The sequence below is a fragment of the Hakea prostrata genome, chromosome 8, assembly GCF_041222555.1.
Source record: "Hakea prostrata isolate BN-2017 chromosome 8, UWA_Hpros_2, whole genome shotgun sequence".
NCBI classification, from domain to species: Eukaryota; Viridiplantae; Streptophyta; class Magnoliopsida; order Proteales; family Proteaceae; genus Hakea; species Hakea prostrata.
Genome location: NC_142607.1, coordinates 33,214,632 through 33,237,770, shown reverse-complemented (window position 1 = coordinate 33,237,770; position 23,139 = coordinate 33,214,632). Strand labels below are relative to the sequence as shown.

Here is a 23,139-nt window from a genome sequence, read left to right as displayed (position 1 = left end):
TTCGGAGCCATCGGACTTCAAACGAATAAGTTATGATCGATTTAGGGTTTTCTGCCCTGTACTGTTCCTTGGGTCGATTGGACCAGTCTGACCACCAAGCTGCCCAAGCTGACAGTAACTTGTTTCTTTGTCCGATTTGATCCGTTTAACTTCTAATCTTTTAGAGCTTATTCCTAATGATTGTTATATGCTTGTTTAGGGTTTGTTTACTAGTCTTGGACCTCTCCTCTTTATTCTCCGGAATTCTTCAAAGATTGTGTAAGGATGGTTGATCCCTAATAACCTAATATACATGTCTACTTGTAACTGAATTGGATTACATGATCATACTACTGTCATATTAGCTTTCTTATAATTATATTACTGCTGTAGTTTCTCAACTACAGTAGTACTTGTTCTTGTGATACAATTATTATTTTAGTCATATATGAATGATTTTTACTTATGCTTTGTATTATCAGTTGTGCTTGTGAATGACTGATTTGGGAATGTGATTGCTTAGGTTTTGATTGGGGAATGCCTTTTCGGCATTTCTATCATTGGACACTAGTGGAGGTTGTATGAGACGCATTCTTATGGTGCCCCTTGGCGCTTTCCCTGATTATTGGTTGACATACCTAGGGCACGTCTAGAAGTGTTTGGCTAGGATGTCCCTGTTATATCAGATCCGATCGAAAGGGTATTGAGACCAAGCAACCCATGGTAGCAATGGGGATTTGTGGGCGCTCAAAACTGGTAACCAACTTGTGAGAGGACATGAATCACATTGTGGGTGTAAAATCCAACCCTATCCTAACCCTGACCCTGACTTGGATCCATTGTTGTTTATAGGTCCGAAGACCCGAAGCGGTGGTAGAAGAGACTTGTGGACCCTTTTGATTGATAATTTTGAGTCGGAGTCTAAGCCCATGGACATTGACGATGATACCCTTACTTGAGTACATTGTTGGTGTTTAGTGAGAATCTGTGCATCGAGGAAGAGTGAATTAGTTGAAGTACATAATGGACTCCCATGCACGATCCGAAGGTATTTTCCGAAATTTGACTTCTTGAATGACTTGTAGAAGAAAACCCCACTCAATTTGACCCTGTATAGCCCTCTAAATCCCTGCCCGAAGTTGCTGAACTAATTCTGGGTTTTCTGTTGAAACCTGTTTTGGTCGATTCTCTTTGGTCGATGCCATCGACCAAGACCATCGACCAAAGTTTCCCAGACTCGAAGTTAATGATTCTTTGGAATATTCCCTATTCTATTTATACTAGCCTCGTGTTTTGAGGCCTATTATAATCATTATCACTCCTGAGAACATGGGGAGAGCTTCCCAAAGCACCTCCTAGGCATTTGTAAGGAAGATTCCACCCAAGTCATTGTCAATCATTGTTCCTTGCCTCCATCAACAACTACAAGGTATGATTCATCACTCTCACTCTCTATTCTATTCTTTTCTACTCTTTTCTACTCCTTCTATTGTTGTTGAAACCTTGGAGATGGTGCTACAACCTTGCAACCATCACTCCAAGTGTACACTCTTGCTTAAACTATGATTCTCTCCCTTGTCCATTGATCCCATGCTCTCATTTCAAGCCTTGCATATGCATTCCTTGATTTTCTTCTTAACTTCATGCTTTCTTATCATAAACTGAGGTATATAGTGTGCTATGTCTATATTTAAGGCTAGCATATGACCCTAATTCAATTCCTATAAGTTCCCCTAGCTAATGCATGCCTTTCCAATGCAAATGCAATTGATTTCAATCTATGGTATGATTCTTGTCTATTGAACTTAGTAGCTCAATTTGGGGCTTTCTATTTAGACCATTAGATTATGTTAATTCTTTGATTTGTAGTGTTCTCATACTGTTCTTAAGCATCCCTCCAAGTTCCGGATCGATCCGAGCCCTGGAAGACCCATTTCGGACCAAAATCCCCAAAACCCATTATGCAGTCCCAAGACTATTTTGGTCGATCATCCTTGGTCAATGCCATCAACCAAGAGCATCAACCAAACTTGTTGCTGACAGCAACTTCAACCAGTTTTGACCCGTTCAATATCCGATCTTCCCGATTTCTTCTCTAATCTCTTATTTATGTTTGTTTAGGGTCTTAACACTACTCTTGGATCATTCCTTGGTAACTCTTGATTCGTCATCAATTCAACATAAGGTAAGGATGGTTATCTTCATAAACACATAGGCTATGTACTTATGTTTTGGTGCTTATACTTAGTGAACATAGCCTCTTAATTGCTTTTGAATATCATAGGACTGCTATACATGTTTTAGAACAGTAGTATTGTGATTTCATATACTCTTGTCATAATGATTTATTATTCTTGTTACTTGTATTTATGATGGATCATTTCGATGTTATGATTTAACTTTTATCATGATGATGTATCAAATGTATGAGATATGATGGACTTGAGTATGTGATTGCTTAAGTATAACTTGGGATTGGGAGTGTCCTATTGACGCTTCTGTCCTTGGGCATCGGAGGGAATAGTATGGGATGTTCTCCGAAGGTGCCTATCGACACTTTCTCGGGTTATTGGAGACATACATAGGATTGTTTAGATGTGTGGCTAGGATTGTCCTTGTCGTGTCAGACCCAAATCGGAAGGGCATTGAGACCGAACGACCCGTGGTAGTGTATGGTTTGATGGGCGCTCAAAACCGGTAACCAACCTGGGAGAGGACATAAACCATGCTACGGATACCCGAGAGGGGCCATTTATTGGTAGGGTTGCAAACAGCTAGACTTGGGCTCACGGGCGCTCGAAGATCGGTGGGTCATATCCGTGAGAGGACGTGAGAGCTTCCTGTCTACTATTTGTGGATGACCAATATGGTTGATGAGTCCAATGGGTAATATCCGTGACTCTAGTGTGAAGGATACCGGAAAAGATCGCCCGGGGCGAGGAATGGATGTATCCGGATCTGACTTGATACGAATGAGTAAATGACTTGCATTGGGCTAGGCTTTACCTTGACATGCGCCAATACTTAGACCAAATGGTGATGTGAGAGAGCGGTGACCGAAACCCCAACCATAGATTTGTCTGAGAGGGATGCAGGACCCACTTTCCACCGGCTTGAGTTATTGAGACCTACCCAAAGAAGTATGGTGCTATGACTTAAAGCATGTCCACCATAGAGACTAGCATTCATAGAGTTAGAATCATATTTGCATTATATGTTTCATATCGTATTGCATCATGTTATGATTTGTATTTATATGATTATGAATTATGGAATAACTGCCTTGCTGAGTTCTATGAACTCATTCCTTTTGTGCAAATGTTGTTAGATCTTCTTACAGGTGTTGAAGACTTTGATGGCATACTCTACGAGACGGACTTTGATCCCTCATACTACCCTCCGGGTGGTAGCTACGGTGAAGATCAGAGTCTTGGTGCCGAAGAGGATTACTTTACGTACCAGGGTTAGCCCAACTATGGTGAGCGAGCGGCCATGCTGGGCTTTCTTCGTCCACACTTTTGAAGAGACAATTATTAAGATAGAAGAAACCCTTGCTTAGTGCCCCATTTCCCTGGATTTTTGTTAAACATTTGGGATATGTAATTAACTTTCTTTGAGTGACTCTTTAGATATGGGATTGTAACTTAACTTGATTTTACTACTTTTTCGCTGCCTTTGAGAGAGTGACTTTCACTCATTTTCTCTTTCTTATGATTATACTTATACATTGGGTATCATTTTGTTCGCACTTTGATTAATTGTTCTTATCTTGTTCATGATATTTGTTATTTATTGTTTTTACCTTGATTATCATTGTTCATGATTGTGTTATCGCGTATGTGGGAGGCCATGGTCCCTCGATGCTTGATCCTTGGATTGTGGATCACATTCCCGGGTATGCCAGATAGGGTACCGGCTGGGTGGATGTGACAGTGGGGGCCATTCATTGGTAGGGTTGCAGTAGTAGACGTGGGCTCATGGGCACTCAAAACCGGTATCCAACCCATGAGAGGACATGAGAGCTACCTGTTTACTATTTGTGGATGACCAATAGGGTTGATGAGTTCGTAGTCCCTGTTGGTTGTAGCCATAAGATACGATGACTCTAGGGAAAAAGATACTGAAAAGGATCGCGAGAGGTGAGGAATGGAAGTATCTGGATCTAAGTTGATATAACTAAGTAGAATACTTGTATTTGGCTAGGCTTAACCTTGACATGCGCCAATACTCAGACCAAACGATGGTGTGAGAGATTGTTGACCTAAACCCCAGCCAAGGTTGTCCGAGAATGTTTCAAGACCCATTGCCAACTGGAGTACCCAAGATACTGAGATGGTTGAGGAAGAGTGATTTAGACCCTACCCAGAGGAGTATGGTGGTATGACTTAAAGCAGGTCTGCCAATAGAGACCAGTATACATAGAGTTAGAATCATATCTACATTGTCTATTTCATATCATATTGCATTATGTATGATTTGCTATCATGTGTTATTATGTTATTATGGAATGAATTGCCTTGCTGAGTTCTTGTGAACTCACTCCTTTTGGAAACATCTATGTTAGACTTATCTGCATGTACTGATGATTATGATGGTCAATACTATGAAGACCAAGCTGATGACTCATACGGTACTCAAGGTACTGGCTACGGTGACTACGACGGTGAAGACTACTAGTACAAGATTGGAGCTTATTAGGATTAGTCAGACTCCAGTGCTTGTGTGCCAGCGATGGGACATCATGTCTTTCTCTTTTGGATACATTATTTATAGATTCAAAGAGACCTTAGTTTAGATTTAGTTTACTTTTTTTTCTTTTCCTTTTTCTTTTGGGAACCGATTGTAATCTTTCTTTTACTTTTGATATACTTTTCCGTTGCTATTGTTGAGTAATTTTCCGTGACACTCTACATTTTATTTATTCTATTGTTATCATTTTTCCGCACTCTGATTGTATTCTTTGAATCTTATCTTGATCTCTTGATTAATATAGTTAACTTTGATTTAATCTTGTTTTCGATTATATTATTGTAAATGTGGAATGTTGATTTCCTCGATACTGATCTTTGGGGTTGTGGATCACACACTCGAATATGCCAGATAGGGTATTGTCCTTTAGAAATATTGAACTTGCTTACATAAACATTTAATTGTGATTCCCAATAGCAAGGGGGTGTATTTGATACATTTTTATCTCATAGGGGTTGATTTATAAATTAGATAACATAGGGGGTGGTGCTGAAAATTTCATTTTGATAAATGTGTGCAAGATGCAACTTAAAGAAGAAACAAAGCCTAATAATTAACCCACATGCAAATTATTAAAATTAAAATGGTGGAGTAAATAACGGCCCAGATTTAATTGTAGTGGGCAGTGAATCTGGTTTGTCAGCTGCCCAAGCTGCACCAGTGCTACTCTCAAGCAAAATCCAATAATTTTAGAATTTTTGGACTTTTGACTTATGAAGTCAGACTTTCCACGTGAAGTGAGATGGATATACTCTCCAAACCTATATATGGCACATTAAGAGTCACTCTCAAGGATATGGTAATTTTATTTAATTTGGCTAGCTCGTTATTAAGTCTATTAGGGTATCCTTCCATTGTTTACCAAAAAGAAAAGGGTATCCTTCCATTAGAATCTACCAGAACACTTGCAACAAAGAGGAGCACTCAGTTAAACATAGGTTAATTATAAATCAGATCATTGTATATAAAAAATTTGAACCAATCTATGTTGATGATGCTAAGCTATATTGGGTGTACAAGTTTGAAAAGAGAGAGAGAGAGAGAGAGAGAGAGAGAGAGAGAGAAAGAGAGAGGCAATTCCTTAAACATTTAGGGCTGTTATTGAAATGAAGATTAATTCCTGGCAGAAAATAATTGCTCAATACCAAGTGTTTAAATTATTCAGAGGTTCCCGCTGGCCTTACTTGTATAAGTGCAACATGAATTCTTCTAACAAGCAATTGGAGCTTAAATATGTTGTGGCACGAAGTGGATATTAATATATGTATTCATACAATCTTAAAGAATAAGAGACTGACCGATGAATGAATAAGTCATGCCAGATGAAACTCTTCCCACAAAATTAGGAAGATATAAAGATCTTTCTTCCATCTATAAATAGACATTGAAGGTTGGGTGATTGTCAGAGGCTATAGGGTTGAGGGGACGTGAAACTCTTGTCTATCATGGCCATTAACTACTCCCTTTCCATTCTTCTTGCAACAGTTCTTCCTTTGTTTCTCATCGCTTGTTTTCCTGTAGAGAATGTTGATGCCTATAGATTCTCAGAGATAAAGAGGAATCTGATATTCCAGACTCAAGTTGTCTCTCTCAGCTCCTTGATGCCAGCCGAAGAGTGCTCTACTACAGTGATCAGAGGTGACTTCTTTTAATTTCGTTTTGTACTTGTGTTTGTCTGGGTGAATGAGATGACAATCTTTGGGTTAAGACAATAAGTTCATTAGAAACGAGGCCTCTTTTTATCCAGTATATTATTGTCAATCCCTGATCTAATTATGACAAAGCAGCAATTTTAAGAGTTCTTGTTTATGATTCAAAAACTGAATCATGGATGATATCAATTTTGGATGCTCAAAAAGTTAAAGAACGGATGAGAATTACTAAATATTAACAATGGTTATCTTGTTGTTCACGTTTTCAGACGAAGAAATCTCAAGAAAGCTAATGCAAGTGGCTCACAAATATGGACCTTGCTCACCATTGAAGGAAGGGAAATCAAAAGTGCCTAGCATTAGCCAGATTCTAATCAACGACGAAGCTCGAGTGAATTTCATCAATTCCAAAATTCCAAACCAACAATCATCTGTAGCAGATTCTACAGTAAGCATTCCTGCAAGCTCTGGCGAATCCCTAAAGACTGGAAACTTCGTTGTTAGTATTGGATTAGGAACACCACAACAAAATTTCACCGTAGAATTTGACACAGGTAGTGATGTCACTTGGATCCAATGCCTACCATGCAATTCCAGCAGTTGTTATTCTGAACAAGATCCCTACTTCAACTCTTCTGCATCATCCACCTATTCCAGTATCAAATGTGGCTCCAATGCATGCTCGCAACTGATTGCAGCAGGCTATGGACAATCATCTTGTACTAAGAATTGCCTCTACCAGGTCACATATGCTGATGGATCTTATACTGAAGGGGACTTCGTAACCGATACACTAAGACTATCTTCCTCTGATTTTTTCTCTGATTTCGAATTCGGTTGCGGTCACAACAATAATGGCCAATTCGGTACTTCAGATGGTCTATTAGGTCTTGCCCGCACCAATGTATCTATAGTATCACAGACTGCTCAAAAGTATGGCAAGAATTTCTCTTACTGTCTTCCATCTAAAACCAGCTCCACTGGCTTTCTTGCATTTGGTAGCCAAGTTGGTTCCTCCTCTTCTAATGTTCAATATACTCCATTACTAACAAACTCGGACTACCCCAAATTCTATTTCTTAAATATGACCGGCATCAGTGTTGGAGGGCAGAAGCTTTCTATCTCAGAAACAGTTTTCACAGATTCAGGAACCATTATAGATTCTGGGACTGTCATCACTCGATTGGCACCAGTAGCTTATTTGGCTCTCAGTACAGCATTCCGTCAAGCAATGTCAAGGTATCCTCCCGCCCCACCATATGCACTGTTCGACACTTGCTATGACTTATCTAGATATGTTACAGTAACAGTACCAACCATAGTGATCCATTTTAGCGGAGGGACTGACTTGAACGTGGGTAAATCTGGGATTATATATGTAGTAAGCTCAACTCAATATTGCTTGGCTTTTGCTGAAACTAGTGATTCCACTAATTTTGGAATTCTTGGAAATATGCAACAACACACATTTGAGGTGGTTTATAATGTGGCAGGCGGAAAGCTTGGATTTGGTGCTGGTGCATGTAATTAATGAGAAACAATCATTTGTAATACAAAGATTATTTGGCCAGATCGAGGAAGTGATTGATTAGCAATAAAAGGAAAGAAAAAAAAAAAAATCAAATATAGATTTGGCATTGGTGCTAGTGTGTTCCTTTCCTTAGGTTATGTTGTATCATCCTTAGAATTGTTTTCTCCTTTCTTAGTTTGTTGTATCATCCTCTATGTTGTTTTTTTCTTTCTTCCACTCAATAAATAAAGAATCAATTATGAAACTGCAAGTCAACTGATGAAACTTAAGATTTCCGGTTTCTTTTGTTTCTTAAGAACATGGAAAAAGAAAAAGAAAAAAAGACGGGCGTGTGATCACTATCTCACCTGTCGGAATGTGGGAGGCATGGGTTGTGTTGCTTCTGAATCTGATCCTCGAGTAAACCAAGGTTGATCCATATGAATCAATATAGAACTTGTTCACAAAAAAATAAACAGTCAGAGTAGGCCGGTCCTGGTGGTTGGGTAGCTGCCTCCAAGGAGAAAATCAGACTAAGAAAGCAACACCCCACCCCGGCCCCTGAACAAGGATTAAGGGCTTATAATTGAGAAGCTACAGAGCCGGAAGGGGAAATAGCGAGCATCTGTAAATTGTAGTTAGAAGATCAGTTCTCGACAGCATTGATGAGTAGATTTTATATCTACTAATTAATTGTTTTTATTTCTATAATTTTGGTGATTTTATATATTTCCTAGCATTTAAGATTTATTATTTGTGCTTGAAGGCAATCAACCAAATCTGCAGCGGTATTATTGGAAACTTCTGCAAAAAGAATCTAAAAGAACCAAGTTGGATTTTATTCCACTCAAAAAAAGAAAAGTATTTTTCATCAAGTTAGAGTAGATTCTAGAAGCTTCCTCAAGTCAAAAAAGTAGAGAGAAGGATTTTTGCATGCTTTATGGTTTTATTTCCTATTTGGGAGAAGATCAAAGACTATTTCAGATTAGATCAAAGAAGGAAGAGGGAAAAAATTCCGTTTTTGAGTGTCTCTATCTAGTTTTGATCAAGTTCTTCATCGGATAATCATTCAAGTGTCGATCAAACTGATTTTTTGACAGGAGCTTTATAACTTCTCACTTTTCAAATTCAACGGTGGGATTGTGCATTGAGCTCTCGAAACTAGTCCAGTTTGTATGCCTAATCCTTCCTTGGTTGAGTTAGATTAGGAAATTAGAATTGTACCAAATTGTACCAAATTGTACCAAGAAGAAGAAGTACACCAGCTTGACGACGTTTTGAGAAGGGTAGAGGACGAATTTCTAGAGACATTGGCTAGCTTTGGAGACTTGGAGAAGAAGACTTGGAGCTTTGGAATAAGTTTTTCTTCCTCTTTTTTTTTTGGTAATAGAAAGTTTATTAGAAAGCAAAACCACGATTACAACCAAGTTCCATAACATCAAAAAACAAAAGCCAACGAATACTAGGGGGGGGGGGGGAGGATGGGTGAATAAGAAAGCCTCCTGAGTAGTAGCGCTTTCCTTGGCCAGTGCATCGGCCACCATATTGGCTTCCCTATGTACATGGGAAAAAGGAGACAAATTCAAAAGCAGATGCCATTCCGTGTATATCTGAAATGATGTGAAATATTTTCCATGGTACCTCCGAAGCATGCTTTTGAAGGATGGAAATGAGGGCCATATTGTCACTTTCCAAGGCTATATGGGATAAAGAGAAATCCTGAGCCCAAATCATCGCTTGTCTGAGAGCCAGAGCTTCCAAAGTGAGTACATCCTGACATGTCGAAACCTGACCAAAGCCGAATACCATATTGCCATAGTGATCACGGGCTATACCCCCATACCCAGCTCTATGTGTTTCTTTGAAGAGCGAACCATCCACATTAATCTTTGTGATTGGATAAGAAGGTGTCGACCATTTGATTAAACTGTGGTTATTTAATGGACAAGGTTGCTTCTGCTTCTGATAAGCTGAAGAATAAAATTGAAGACCTTTCCAGATCCCAAAAGTACGTCCTGAGCCCGGTTGAGTCGCTCCAGGTTTCAGCTGAGATGTATATGATTTCCAGAGAAGCCAGAGAATAATAAGAATATCCAGACATTTATGACTAATACTAGTAGACCTGGATGGATATAAGTGGTGGACCTTGGTGTAGATTGAATCACCTATAGTCATCTCAGGATATTGTAGATCATTCCAAACTGAGATAGTATAAGGACATAACCTGAGTATATGATCCAAGGAGGCCTCATGGTATCCACATAAAAGACAATGCAAGGGACAAGAAACTCCTCGCTGCGTTAGTAACCCTGCAGTTGGAATCTTTTGATGCAATAATTTCCAAATAAAATGCTTTGGGCGAGGATGGAGTTGAAGACGCCAAAGGTTACACCATATCTTCGAATCCAACTGATTAAGAGATTGACTCTGAAGATGATGGTAGATTATCCTGTATGCAGATTTTGCCGAGAAGACCCCCGAAGTTGTCCAAGGCCAGATAATACGATCATTTGTGGGTAATCTTGGTATAGGAATAGCCAAAATTTTCTCCACCGTACTCCTGGGCCACCAGATGGATAGCAGATCTCTATCCCAGTTTTTCTTCCTCTTCTTTCAATGTTCTTGATGAATCTTTTTTGGAGGTTGTCCGGTTGGCTTGGGAGGAGCTTGTTGTCGGTGAACCCATATTTGTGTTAGTGCAGAGGTTGAGGACAATAAAGCAAAGTCTCAAAGCTTGGGCAAAAATTACTTTCCCCAACCTCTTTCTTGAAGTGCAATAAGTGGAGAAGGACAAAAAAACTTTACAGTGGCATATTGACCAATATGGTATGAATGATGAGAGTTTTGATCAAGAGGTGATTTTGAAAACTAGACTTCTAAAGGCAGTGGAACAGAAAGATTCTCTTCTTTGACAGAAAGTAAAGGTTCAATGATTGCGGGACGGAGACAGGAATTCTAAATTTTCCATCTCTTTTCTCAAACTTCGGAGGAATAAAAATATCGTTGTCTCTGAAAAAAGTGGATGGTTCTTGGATGGCATGGAATGATGAATTGCAAGATCATGTTGTGAGCTTCTTTGAGAACTTCTGTAAAGATGGTACATATTCGGTCCATAAATAGTTGTTGGCTGTAATTCCTAATGTGTTGATAGTTGAGGACTGTTTATCCCTTTTTAGAATTGCCCACTAATGAAGAGATTAAATGAGTGGTGTGGAATCTTTATCTTGATAGTTCTCTAGGACCGGACAGCTTCCTGGAAAGTTTTTTTTTGAGGAGCAGGGAGCATTCCAAAGAGGTTAGTTGATTTATGAAAATATAACTGTAGTTTTAGAGCTTACAAATATTTTTCATACTTCTATTAGAGGGGGAGGGATGGGTATTAAAATTAATATTATGAGGGCTTATGATACCCTCTCTTGGGATTTTTTTGTTCTCGGTTCTAAAGTGTTTTGAATTTTTAAATCGATGGGTTGGATAGATTCATGAGATGTTATCTACTAGAATCTCTGTTGAATGGGGGACTGGCTGGGTTTTTTGGCATTGAGAAAGGACCCTATATCTCCTCTCCTTTTTCTATTTGTATAAGAGGTTTTATGCAGGAGCTTACGCTCTATGCTAGTTGATGGAAGGTTGAGAGCTTTGCCTAGTCCTAGGGGGGGTTGTTGTCCCTCTATTCTTCTATATGCTGATGATGTATTCATTTTTTCAAATACCTCCTTATGTTATGTGAAAGCCTTGAAGTTCTTCTTGTTTAAGTATCATGAATCTTTGGGACAACATATTAGTTTGGAGAACAGTAAGCTTTTTCTTGGGCGTGTGCCTCCATGTAGGAAATAGGAAATTGTTGATATCCTATATATTTTGATTGCCCATTTTCCTACTCGGTATCTTGGGGTGGATGTTTTTAAAGGGAGAGTTACTTGCGCTAGACTGCTGCCACTGTTAGACAAGATTAAAAATTGCCCCCAAGGGTGGTGTGGGATGTCACACCCCACCCGCCAGTCTCGGTTACCCGCCCGACAACTCATGGGAGTGATCCGTCACAGGATCCACGGTTTTAGTCTATCAACAATAATAAATACAAATAAAGACAATTAATAGCAATAAATATTCAATAGATGAATTAAAGAATTACAGGAGCCCAAATACTCCAATAAAAATAATAAAGGAAAAAAAATAATGAATTAAAATGAATAAGAGTTTAGCGGAAGTAATCAAAAAGAGTTATATTATTTTCTTTCCAGTTTCCTTTTCTAAGGCTAAATAATGTTTTTCATGAATCTCAAGAAAAGGCATTCTCCAGTTCTTCTCCATTCGCTGAGCGAACTGTCTAACCACTTTCCGTCTTTGTTCATCAATAGGTGAGATAAGCGCACACCATGCACTCGCAGGAGATCCCGCACAGGCTATCTCCATTTCCCACTGACAGTGCCACATCCTCTTCATACGGGATGGTTCTTTTATAGGAAACCAGTCCATCTTCCGGCACATTTCCTCCATCTGTGCAGGCTAATAGACATATACAAAATAAAGGAGTGAGTTCTGGAGAACTCAGTAAGAATAATAACAATTCCCATCAATTATCCAACAAAGCAGAAATGCATAAATGATATGAATGAGTGCAAAGTATGAATGATATTATGATTTCTAACTATGCAGGTCTCCAATAACTGACATGGTTTAAGATATACACTAGCCCTCCTCTGGGTAAGTCTAGTCACTCTGATCCGGCAAGGACTGGTTACCTTTGTAGGGATCCTAGGTAAAAGGGAAAGTCCACACCTGGCTCTCAAACCATGGCTGGGGTTAAGTCAACACTCTCTCACCACGACCATTGGTAATGAGTACTGGCGCATGTCGGGGTTTCTAATCCAATGCAAGGTCATACTGGTAACATGTCTACATGAAGTCCAGATACATCCCCTATGGCACCAACCAACTCGGTTCAGTATCCTTCGCAACCTAGGAATGAGAATCCTCACGGACTGGCTACCGCTGTTGGACTCCACTCCGTAACCCTATGGTCATCCCAATATTATTGGGGTGGATGCTCTCATGACTCCTCAAGACACCCAGTCCGTTCCTTGGACGTCCATGAGCCCAACCCTAACATATGCAACCCTACCATTTATATGACATAAGTGGACCAACGTCACATCACTGTCATCACGGGTCATCCAGTTTCAATTCCCCTACCGAAAGGGTAGTAGCATGTGGGTACCTAGCCATGCAATTCTAGACTCTACCTAAGAATGTCATCAAATAGTCATGATAGTACTGGAGACATCAACAGGCATGTGTCCCATTCCACAACCTTCTGATATCCCAAGCTAAGATATCCCAAAGGAATACCTCATCCATCAGAACCACATACTAACCATCATCAGTACATAACATTCATAATCAACAAAGTATATATGTAAACAAGACAACCAGCAGTAGTATAACAAGATCAGTATAAAAAACATGACTACAACAATCTATATAATGAAAGGCTAATGCTAACTGACACTGGACTAGCATGTTCAAGTCTATTCATAAAGATAGGATTGAATGTCCTTACCTGCATATAAGTAAATTGTCCGTAAAATGGAATCTGTAAACTATTACAAGATTTTCTCTTCAAACAGAGAACACCTAAACACAGGGTTACAATAATGTATAAGTTAGTTGAATCAATTTGGATCAAAAGCAAAAGTCATTTGGTCACTGTTTACCAGCCGGTCACTTAGGCCGGTCGCTTAGGTTGAGCGACTGCCACTAGTGATCGCCCCAAAAATAGAGAGTTTAAATCCGAAACTCAGGCTTCTGATCACCCATTTTCAATCCGAATTTCGAGTGATCATGGCCTAAATCTCGAGTCTAACACTCCTATAGCCAATGGGTGAAAGGAAACCTAACAATTACCATCATTGGATTACCTAGAACTCTCCCCTTGACTGGATCTATCCTTTTCACGAAAGCAGGGTTTCATTTTCAGATGAATCACATCAAGAAGATTGGAAAGAGAGTTACAATTGATCAAAAGGGTAACCACCATGATGAGGGGATGGGTTAAAACGAAATTGAAAGACAAAGGAGATAAAGGATGAAGGGTGAATCCATTACCTCACTTCAGAATACCAGAAACAGGAAAGGATTGATCTCCAGATCATTGCCAGCACTTTAAATCCGCTTTCGGACTCCTCCATAGCCGTCTAACTTCCAAAAACGGTAACCACGAATAAAATATTCGTAAATTGGACGAGGGTTACCTTTTATAGAAGTCAGGGGGGAAAATAGGGCAAAACCCCGAAAACAGACCGGGCGGTCGCTCCAGGCGGAATCGACCGCCACTAGCAACCGCCCCCATGTATTTTGCCATACAAGGGTGCTTTTGCTAGGGGGTTGATATCCAAGTACAACCTAGCCCTAAAGAAGAGATGGGGGAGATCTTATCTTCATTCCGGACATCTCCAGACATCACTTGCCTTCCAGAAATCCAACTACCAAGCAAGGCAGGCTCTTCAGACAAGGGATCCAGATCCATGGGTTCAGGGTATGGATCATGGACTTCTATCCGGACACTCCACAAATTTACCCGACTAGACCTTCGGGTTCTTGGACTTGCAATACAGATCTCAGGTTAGAAATACGGTGGCTGTTACATGGGAAGTTGCTCTCTATTGGTAGTGATATGGGAAAAATAATTATTGAACCGGGTTCGCCCTTGGTTCAACCCTCGACCTTAGTCGGGAAGAAACAGACCGACTCGCATTCGAGCAGGCCGGATTTAAAGATTGCTTGGTGAGGAAGAAACCTGACTCAGTCAACAAGCACGCCCGAATTCGTAATAATTGGAGTGGACGAATCGTCAAGGAGACGGTTAACGACACTTACGGAAGCAAACGATCGTGCTTACACAAATAACTACCATGCTATGATCATGCAGTTATCCATTATCCCATCAACGAACGGATCTATTATCAACGGATCTAATCGTTAAGATCGAACAGCCACCCGAATAAAGCTCAAGTAAATCCAACGAAGGAGATTCGAAGGTAAATGCTATATAAGACATGACCTACGTACAAGAGAGGTTTCTGAATCGTATTCCTTATATTCGTATTCATACTTTTGCTCTGTACTCAAGCAGAGCCTTTTATGATCAGTTCATCAACTGACTTAGCCTTCAGAGGTGGACTCCTAACCCCTGCGGTCGGGCCACATCTGACGATTGTTTTTGCAAGTTATTCATCCATGATCTAAGGGCTGAGCATATTTTGGACGCATCAGGTAGGTAGAGTGGAGTTGGTTCATTTAGTTATTTCCAGTATTCCGATTCATAATTTTTCAGTTTACTGGTGGCTTGGTTCTATAATCAAGAAAGTGGAGGCTTGGATGCGTAATTTCATATGGACGGGTAGTATAGAGGCAGTGAAAAGGGTTACAGTGCCTTGGGCATCTATGCGTGCTCCTAAATGTGAGGAGCTTTGGGTATTCATGGATTAAGAGATGTCAATTTTGTGTTCTTGTGCAAATTGGCATGATTAATTAAATACAAAAACTCGGCTTTGGCTCACTTCTTGAGGGAGAAATTGGTGGACTCAAAGGGTAATTTGAAAATTTTTAGGCAACAATTTTCTTTGATGTTGGGCTTGAGGAAGGTTTGGAGCTTTGTCAGGGCAAATGAATAATGGTCAATTGGAGATGGCCAGCATATTAATTTCTGGTTTGATCGGTGCTTGGAGAATTTTTCCATTGCTACATAAGTATTCCCCCTGAGTTAGCAAGACAATTGCAATTAAAGGCTTTAGATTGTCTTATGTAAGGTGAGTGGTGCCTAGTGGAGGTGGGTACCTCTAATTTCCAAGAGGTGATTTCTCTTATTCGGTTAGCCCCTACTCCTACTGTTGTTTGTGAATATGTATTTCATTGGCAGGGATCGATGGAAGGTGAGTTTAGTATTAGATCTGCTTGGGATTCTTATCATCAAAAAGGGGAGCAAGTGGAGCAGGTAAAGTATCTTTGGAAGACTTCTTCGCAGCCTAGACAACATGTTCTTTGTTGGAAATTTTTTTATGGTAGGCTACTAGTTGATGCTATGCTAACAAGTACGGGGATGGGGAACATCTCTTTCTTCACTGTCCTTTTTCATGTGAATGTGGAGAAGCCTTAGCGGCAAAGTTCGGGTTATTCTGGACAGTTAACTCTTCATTTGTTGAGTTGTTCAAAGAGTGGAAACAACATGCTTCGTATTCTCCTTTACGAACTGCATGGTTAAATGGATGTCTTTTGCTTTTCTATTTCCTCCGGATGGTGGCAATAAAATCAAGTTTGAAAATTTATATTTCAGCACGGATGAGCAATGTGCTTAATTTTCTCAGATCTGGTGCATATTGGTTTTGTCATGGATGGTAGAAGAGTTACTTGAACAATTTTTCCAGAGGCAAGGAGATTGGGACTTAAATTTTCAATCATTGGTGTGAAACCGCCTCAAGAGATTTTTTTGTGTCCTCCTATTTCAAGGTGGGTAAAGCTTAATATTGATTGGTTTTCCTTGGGAAATTCGGGTAAGGCTGGGTGTGGCAGAGTCTTTCAAAATGAAGCTATGAAATCCAACCCAAATCCTAACCCGGAAACCCATTTGTTTGTAGGTCCAAAGACCCGAAGTGAAGGAAAAAGGCAATTGTGGGCCATCTCAATGGAAGACATGGTGTTTGATCCAAAACCCATGGAGATTGATGATGGAGTTCCATACTTGGAAACCTTGTTAGAGTTGGAGAAGAAAGTGCACCTTGAAGATGAAGAGCTTGGTTGATGGACTTGAGGCCTAGTGGACATGGTTTGAAAGGTCCCTCAATGCTACATGAGTTGCTTGTTGAGTTGGGAGAAGCCCCACTGAAAATATTGAGGTTTGGAGCTTCAATTCCCTATTTTTAGGCATGCTGTCAGCCTGGGTCGACTGGGCCAAAGACCCAACCAAGCTACCCACAGTGATAGGGGCTTAAGCGTAAAACCTTTGATTTTAGGGTTTTTAATGCTTTATATAATGGGACTACGTGGTTTTCAGCCCCACTTGTTTCTAAAGCCTCTGGAGAACGTGGGAAGCCTCTCTCAAGCCTTTTCTTTGGAGTTGTGGAAGATCCTTTGCGAATTCTCAAGCTTTTCAGCAAATATTCTTCATTAAGGTTGGTGATTATTCCTATTCTTTTCAATTGATCTATTCTTCTATTGATCTCTTCTCATCTCTGTGATTATAAAGATGGTTTTGTATCATTGCAAAGACCTCTTCCTCAATCTCTATAGTTGTGAGTGAATCTCCATTCACTCCAATGCTTCTGTGATCTACACAACCTAATTTTAGGATGAGATCTTGTGAGATCTTCATAAATGTGTGGTCATTCAATGTTTTTTATTTCTAAAGCATGCTAGATTCATTCTTATCATTATTTCTACCTAAGATCTATTGTTCTTTTCTTTCTAGAGTGAATTCACATTCTCTCTAGCCTCTTTGTAGAATTCACTTGATTGATTTCGGTAAAAACCTAGTTTTTGATTAATTTAGAATTCTATCATTTTGATCATTGTTGATGCCTAATCTATGCTAGATAGTCTTAGACTACTATTCTAGAGTTTCCTTAAAATTTTGGAGTGTTTCAAATCTCGGAAGTTGAGTTTTAGATCAAAATTTGGAGTTTCTGTCCGTACTGTTCATTGGGTCGATTGCCCAAGCTGCCCAACTAGTCTGCCCACAGTGATAGTAGCTGATTTTTTTGTTTGTTTTGATCCGTTTGACTTCCAATCTTCGAGGGTTTGTTCCTAATTATTGAACTATGATTGTTTAGGGTTTATTTGCTAACCTTGGACCTATCATCATTTCTTTCTCAGGAATTCTTTGAAGCTAAATAAGGTAAGGACGGTTGTTCCCTAATAACCTAAAATGCATGTTTACTTGTATTTGATTCAGATTGCATGATCTTTCTACTGTTCCTTTAATTTTCTTATAATTATATTGCTGCTGTAAGTACTGTAACTACAGTAGAACTTGTTCACGTAATTCATTAATTAATGTAATCATGTATGAATGTTTATTTCCCTATGTATTGATTTATCAGTCGTGTTTGTGAATGACTGATTGGGAATGTGATTGCTTAAGTATAATTGGAGAATGGAGAATGTCGTTTTGACATTTCTGTCTTTGGACATCAGTGGAGGTGGTATGGGACACTTTTCAATGATGCCCCTTGACTCTTTCCTGGATTATTGGTTGACATACCTAGGGCTTGTCTAGCAGTGTTTGGCTAGGATTACCCTGTTATACCAGATCCAATTCGGAAGGGTATTGAGATCGAGTAACCTGTGGCAGCAATGGGGTTTTGTGGGCTCTCAAGATTGGTAACCAACCTGTGAGAGGACATGAATCACATTGTGGGGGCCATTCATTGGTAGGGTTGTAGTAGTATACTTGGGCTCATGGGTGCTCAAGACCGGTAACCAACCCATGAGAGGACATGAGAGCTTCCTGTTTACTATTTGTGGATGACCAATAGGGTTGATGAGTTCGTAGTCCAAGTTGGTTGTAGCCATAGGATACGCTGACTCCAGTGAGAAGGATACTTGAAAGGATCGCGAGAGGCGAGGAATGGAAGTATCTAACTCTGACTTGATATAACTTAGTAGAAGACTTGCATTGGGCTAAGTTTAACCTTGACATGGGTCAATACTCAAACCAATGGTGATGTGAGAGAGCAGTGACCTAAACCCCGGCCATAGAATATCTGAAAGGGATGCAGGACCCAATTACCACTGGAGAACCCAAGATACCTAGATGGTTGAGGGAGAGTGATTTGAGACCTACCTAAAGGAGTATGGTGCTATGACTTAAAGCATGTCTGCCAATAGAGACCAGCATACATGGAGTTAGAATCATACTTGCATGTCTGTTTCATATCATATTGCATCCTTATGTTTTGCTATCATGCTTTATTGTGTTATTGTGGAATGAACTGCCTTACCGAGTTCTGTTGAACTCACTCCTTTTTGCAACAACTTTGTTAGATCCATCTATAGGTACAGATTACTATGAGGGCCAATACTATGAAGCCCAAGAGGATGACTCATATGGTACCCAAAGTACTGGCTACGGTGAGTCGGTGACTATGACTGTGAAGACTACCAGTACGAAGATGGAACCTATTAGGATTAGTTCGACTCTAGTGCTTGTGTACCGGCGATGGGACATCATCTCTTTTACTTTTGGATACATTATTTATAGATTTGAAGAAACATTAGTTTAGATTTTGATTACTTCTTTTCTTTTCCTTTTATTTTGGGAATCGATTATAATCTTCCTTGTTAGTTTTGATCTACTTTTCCGCTACTGTTGTAGAATGATTTTCCGCTACACTCTACATTTGATTTATTCTATTGGTATCATTTTTTCGCACTCTGATTATATTGTATATTCTCTTGAATCTTATCTTGATCTCTCTCAGTTAATATAGTTTAACACTGATTTGGTCTTGTTCTTGATTATATTTATGTAAATGTGGGAGGTTGATTTCCTCGATCCGGATCTTTGAGGCTGTGGATCACACACTTAGGTATGCTAGATAGGGTACCGGCTGGGTGAATGTAACATAAACTACTATAGTGCTCTTCCATTTCAGAGTTTTTATTTTTTATTTTTTTTTATTTTTTTTAATATATATTAAAACAAATTTTGAGATAGAATTGGAGGCTCAATGGTAGTGGTGGTTTTTTCTATTTTCGCTCAATAAAATGATCCTTTTAGCTAAATGGTTTGAAACAAATTTTTTTATCAGTCATGGTTTGAAATGGGCAAGGCATCTGCAAATTCTTTAGCATTGGGTGGAATGTGATTCAATGGTAGTGGTGGTTCTTATTCAACAAAAGAAAATTTCTTGGTATATTCTACAACATTTTATAGACTTACAATCCCATTTGATGGCAGTACAATGGAAGGTGCCGCACTGCTATAGAGAAACTAATATGGTGGCAGATTTCTTGGTGAACTCAGCGGCAAGAGTGGGAACATCTTCTATTAATACTCATTGGTCAACTACAATTCTTAGAAAGCTGGATTTGGATGCCTCTAGATGTCCTAGATATGGTTTATGATCTATTTAGGTGTTTTTCACATGTGAGTAGGAACCAGTGAGGAAGGGTGTATCAGGGGCAACTGGTGTTGTGGGTTTGTGAGTATGGTTCCTTTTGGGGTTCTAATTGGTCTTCTTTTTGTGATGGTTTTTTCTATTTTCGCTCAATAAAATGATCCCTTTAGCGAAAAAATAAATTCTTTTGTGATATTTTTTATTTCTAGAATGAACTAATTTAATTTTTATAGGGATCAGATGTAGCCTAACATTGATTTTTCACTCTTGAATTCATCAATATATAATTATGAATATTGTTTTTAGTGATTGAGTTTTTACTTCTGTTCTTAAGGCTTTCGATTAATTGGTTACTAATTGACTGATTCGTTGATCATAATGAACGGATAGGGGATTTATGTGCTCAGTTTGTTGGAGTAAATGCCATGAATTACATGTAGGATAGTAATATACTTACATGATTTGTGTTGTTGTTACATGAGAATCCATAGAATTTAATGATTTCTTAGTAGTTGTAATTCACATAGAAATATTGTGGGTTAACAATTGAACGAATTTCTATTAGTAGATAGGGAAGAGAATCTCAATTATCAATAGGAAATAAATATTTTAGATTAAAAAGATGGACCAAAGGGTGGGAATGATTAGTTATGGTGAAATCTAAACCCTAGGTTTTTAGCTTTTAACATATCTTTAAATTTCAATTTGCAATATAGTCTAGAAAAATTCCCTTTCTTATTATTTTTTGAATAAAATTGGTATAACTAGTTTGGTGTTATAAATAATATTGATTATGGATATCCATCACCCCCCAATAGACAATATTTCCAATTGAAGATCTCAACCACCTCAGCATACAATCTTGGTGATTCACATTCCCATCATAATTGAAGATTACAGTGATCTCAACACACCATGTTGGCAGTCAATATTTCCATTCTATGCACCTTCTATCTTGGGTGGCAATCTATCTTTCCATATCAAGATTATCTTATTGTGTGTGAAAATCATATATTGTATTTCTTTGTAGACTCTGATATTTCCATATCAGAATAGATGTTCCTTCTACTATAAATATGTAATGCACTCAACTGAATGGATTAGTTCTGATTGAACTCATCTTGTCTTTTTTCTTTGTATTCAATATCTTCTTTATTTTATAACACGTTATTAGCACGATTCCGCTCGAAGTAATTGTGAACGACTCCGCTCGAAGTATTGCGTTTTGAGAAGAAAGACAACAGACTATGTACTTCCTCGTGCGTTTTTGTAAACAATAGAGTTTACCTTCTCCATCTTAAAATGTAAGTGCATCGTGATAGTAAGGTATGTATTTTATTGAATATAAGAATCAAATAACATATTAGGTTACCTTAACAATTGTGATTTATCATTAACCAATCTAAAAATAACGGTTTTATTTATTGTACATAGTGATTGTTAGTTTTGCACCACAAATATTGTTAAATGCACCTGAAGTTACAAGATTTGAAACTGTAAATGAATACAGTTCTACAGATGCACATGAAGTTGCAAGATTTGAAACTGTAAATGAGTACAGTTCTGCAGATGCACTTGAAGTTACAAGATTTGAAACTGTAAATGAATATAGTTTTACAGATGCACATGAAGTTGCAAAATTTGAAATTGTAAATGAGTACAGTTCTGCAGATGCACTTGAAGTTGCAAGATTTGAAACTGTAAATAAATACAGTTCTGTAGTTTTTTAAATTAATTCTCTATTGAAATTATAAGGAGAAAATATTATTCATGAAAATATGCCAGCAAATTTTAAAGTTTTAGATTTGTTGTTACAATAGTAATATTGTAAAAAGAGTTTTAAGAAATACTCTGAATGATATCATGCCTATTTGTGGCTGAGTAAAATAATGGACTATTAATGAAAAGTCATGAAGCTCGTCTTATTGGTTTTGCTCAATTCCTTGAAGTGAATGTAGCAATTCATAATATGCCTGAAAGAAGGCAAAATTAAAATTATGGTCATAACTGTGGAAAATGATGAGGCAAAAGACGTAATAATTATCATCATTATGGAAATAAATAAGAGAATAATAAGGATTCTCAATATAACAATTCAAGAAGTGAAGATAATATTTGTTACTGATGTGGTATGAAAGCCATTAGACATGTATCTGTCGTACTCCACAATATTTAATTAAGCTTTGTCAAGCCTTAATTAAAGAAATAAAAATAATGTAGAGATCAATTGAATTTTCCAAAATCATGATACTAGCAATTTTTGCCTATAAAAGTAATGATTTTGATGGCCTCACAGATACTACACATCTAGATGCTACAAACTCCTTTGAAGATAATAGTTGAAGATTTGGTTATGTTAGTAGAATTCAACTAATATTATATTAGTTTGTAATTCTTTTCTCTTCAAATCTCATCTCATATGTTAGTTTATCTTAAATTTAATCTTTTTCCTCTATAATTTTTTTTATTGACTTTCTATATATCTTTTAATATATTTTGTTTCATTTTGATGAAGAATGTGAATATTTTCTTATATGCTGTGATGTATATTATACTAAGAGAAAAATACATATTTCTCTTATTTGATGATGCGGAAGCCAATGTTCATATAAAAATCAGTAGTACAACATTGATTGGAAGCTCCAGAAGAGCTAATCTATTATTATCTAGGAGATAAAATTGGCTATGAATAATTCATTATTTTATAGTAAGTCTCAAAGACTTTTATTAAGTTTCAAAGCTATTTGCCAAAATGATTACAAATAATGGTATAAGTAAATATTTATACAAAGGTATTAGATATTTCTCCCAATTTGTACTACACGAATATCGCATGGTTGAAACACATGCTTGGGTAAATCAAATGAACATTGATTCCAATAATTTTATTATTTGGCATGACCGGTTGGACCATCCCGGATCAAGTATAATGCGAAAAATTATTGAAAATTCAATTGTCATCCATTAAAGAACCAGAAGATTCTTCAATTAAGTGAATTTTCTTGTATTGCTTGTTCTCAAAAAAATTTATTATTAAATATTTATCAGCTAAAGTTGAGATTGAACATTCTACGTTTTTGAAACGTATAGAGGGTGAAATATATGGGCCCATTCACCCATCATGTGGACCATT

General features: G+C 38.1%; 1 protein-coding gene across 1 annotated transcript; it reads left to right on the top strand.

The window, feature by feature from the left end:
* The first annotated feature begins 6,149 nt into the window (after nt 1-6,149).
* On the top strand, nt 6,150-7,975 carry LOC149007606 (aspartyl protease family protein At5g10770-like). The gene is made up of 2 exons (XM_089166271.1): nt 6,150-6,366; nt 6,650-7,975. Exons 1-2 carry the CDS (start codon nt 6,174-6,176, stop codon nt 7,909-7,911), a joined length of 1,455 nt encoding a protein of 484 aa, XP_089022397.1. The 5' UTR covers nt 6,150-6,173; the 3' UTR covers nt 7,912-7,975.
* Nucleotides 7,976-23,139: the final 15,164 nt, after the last annotated feature.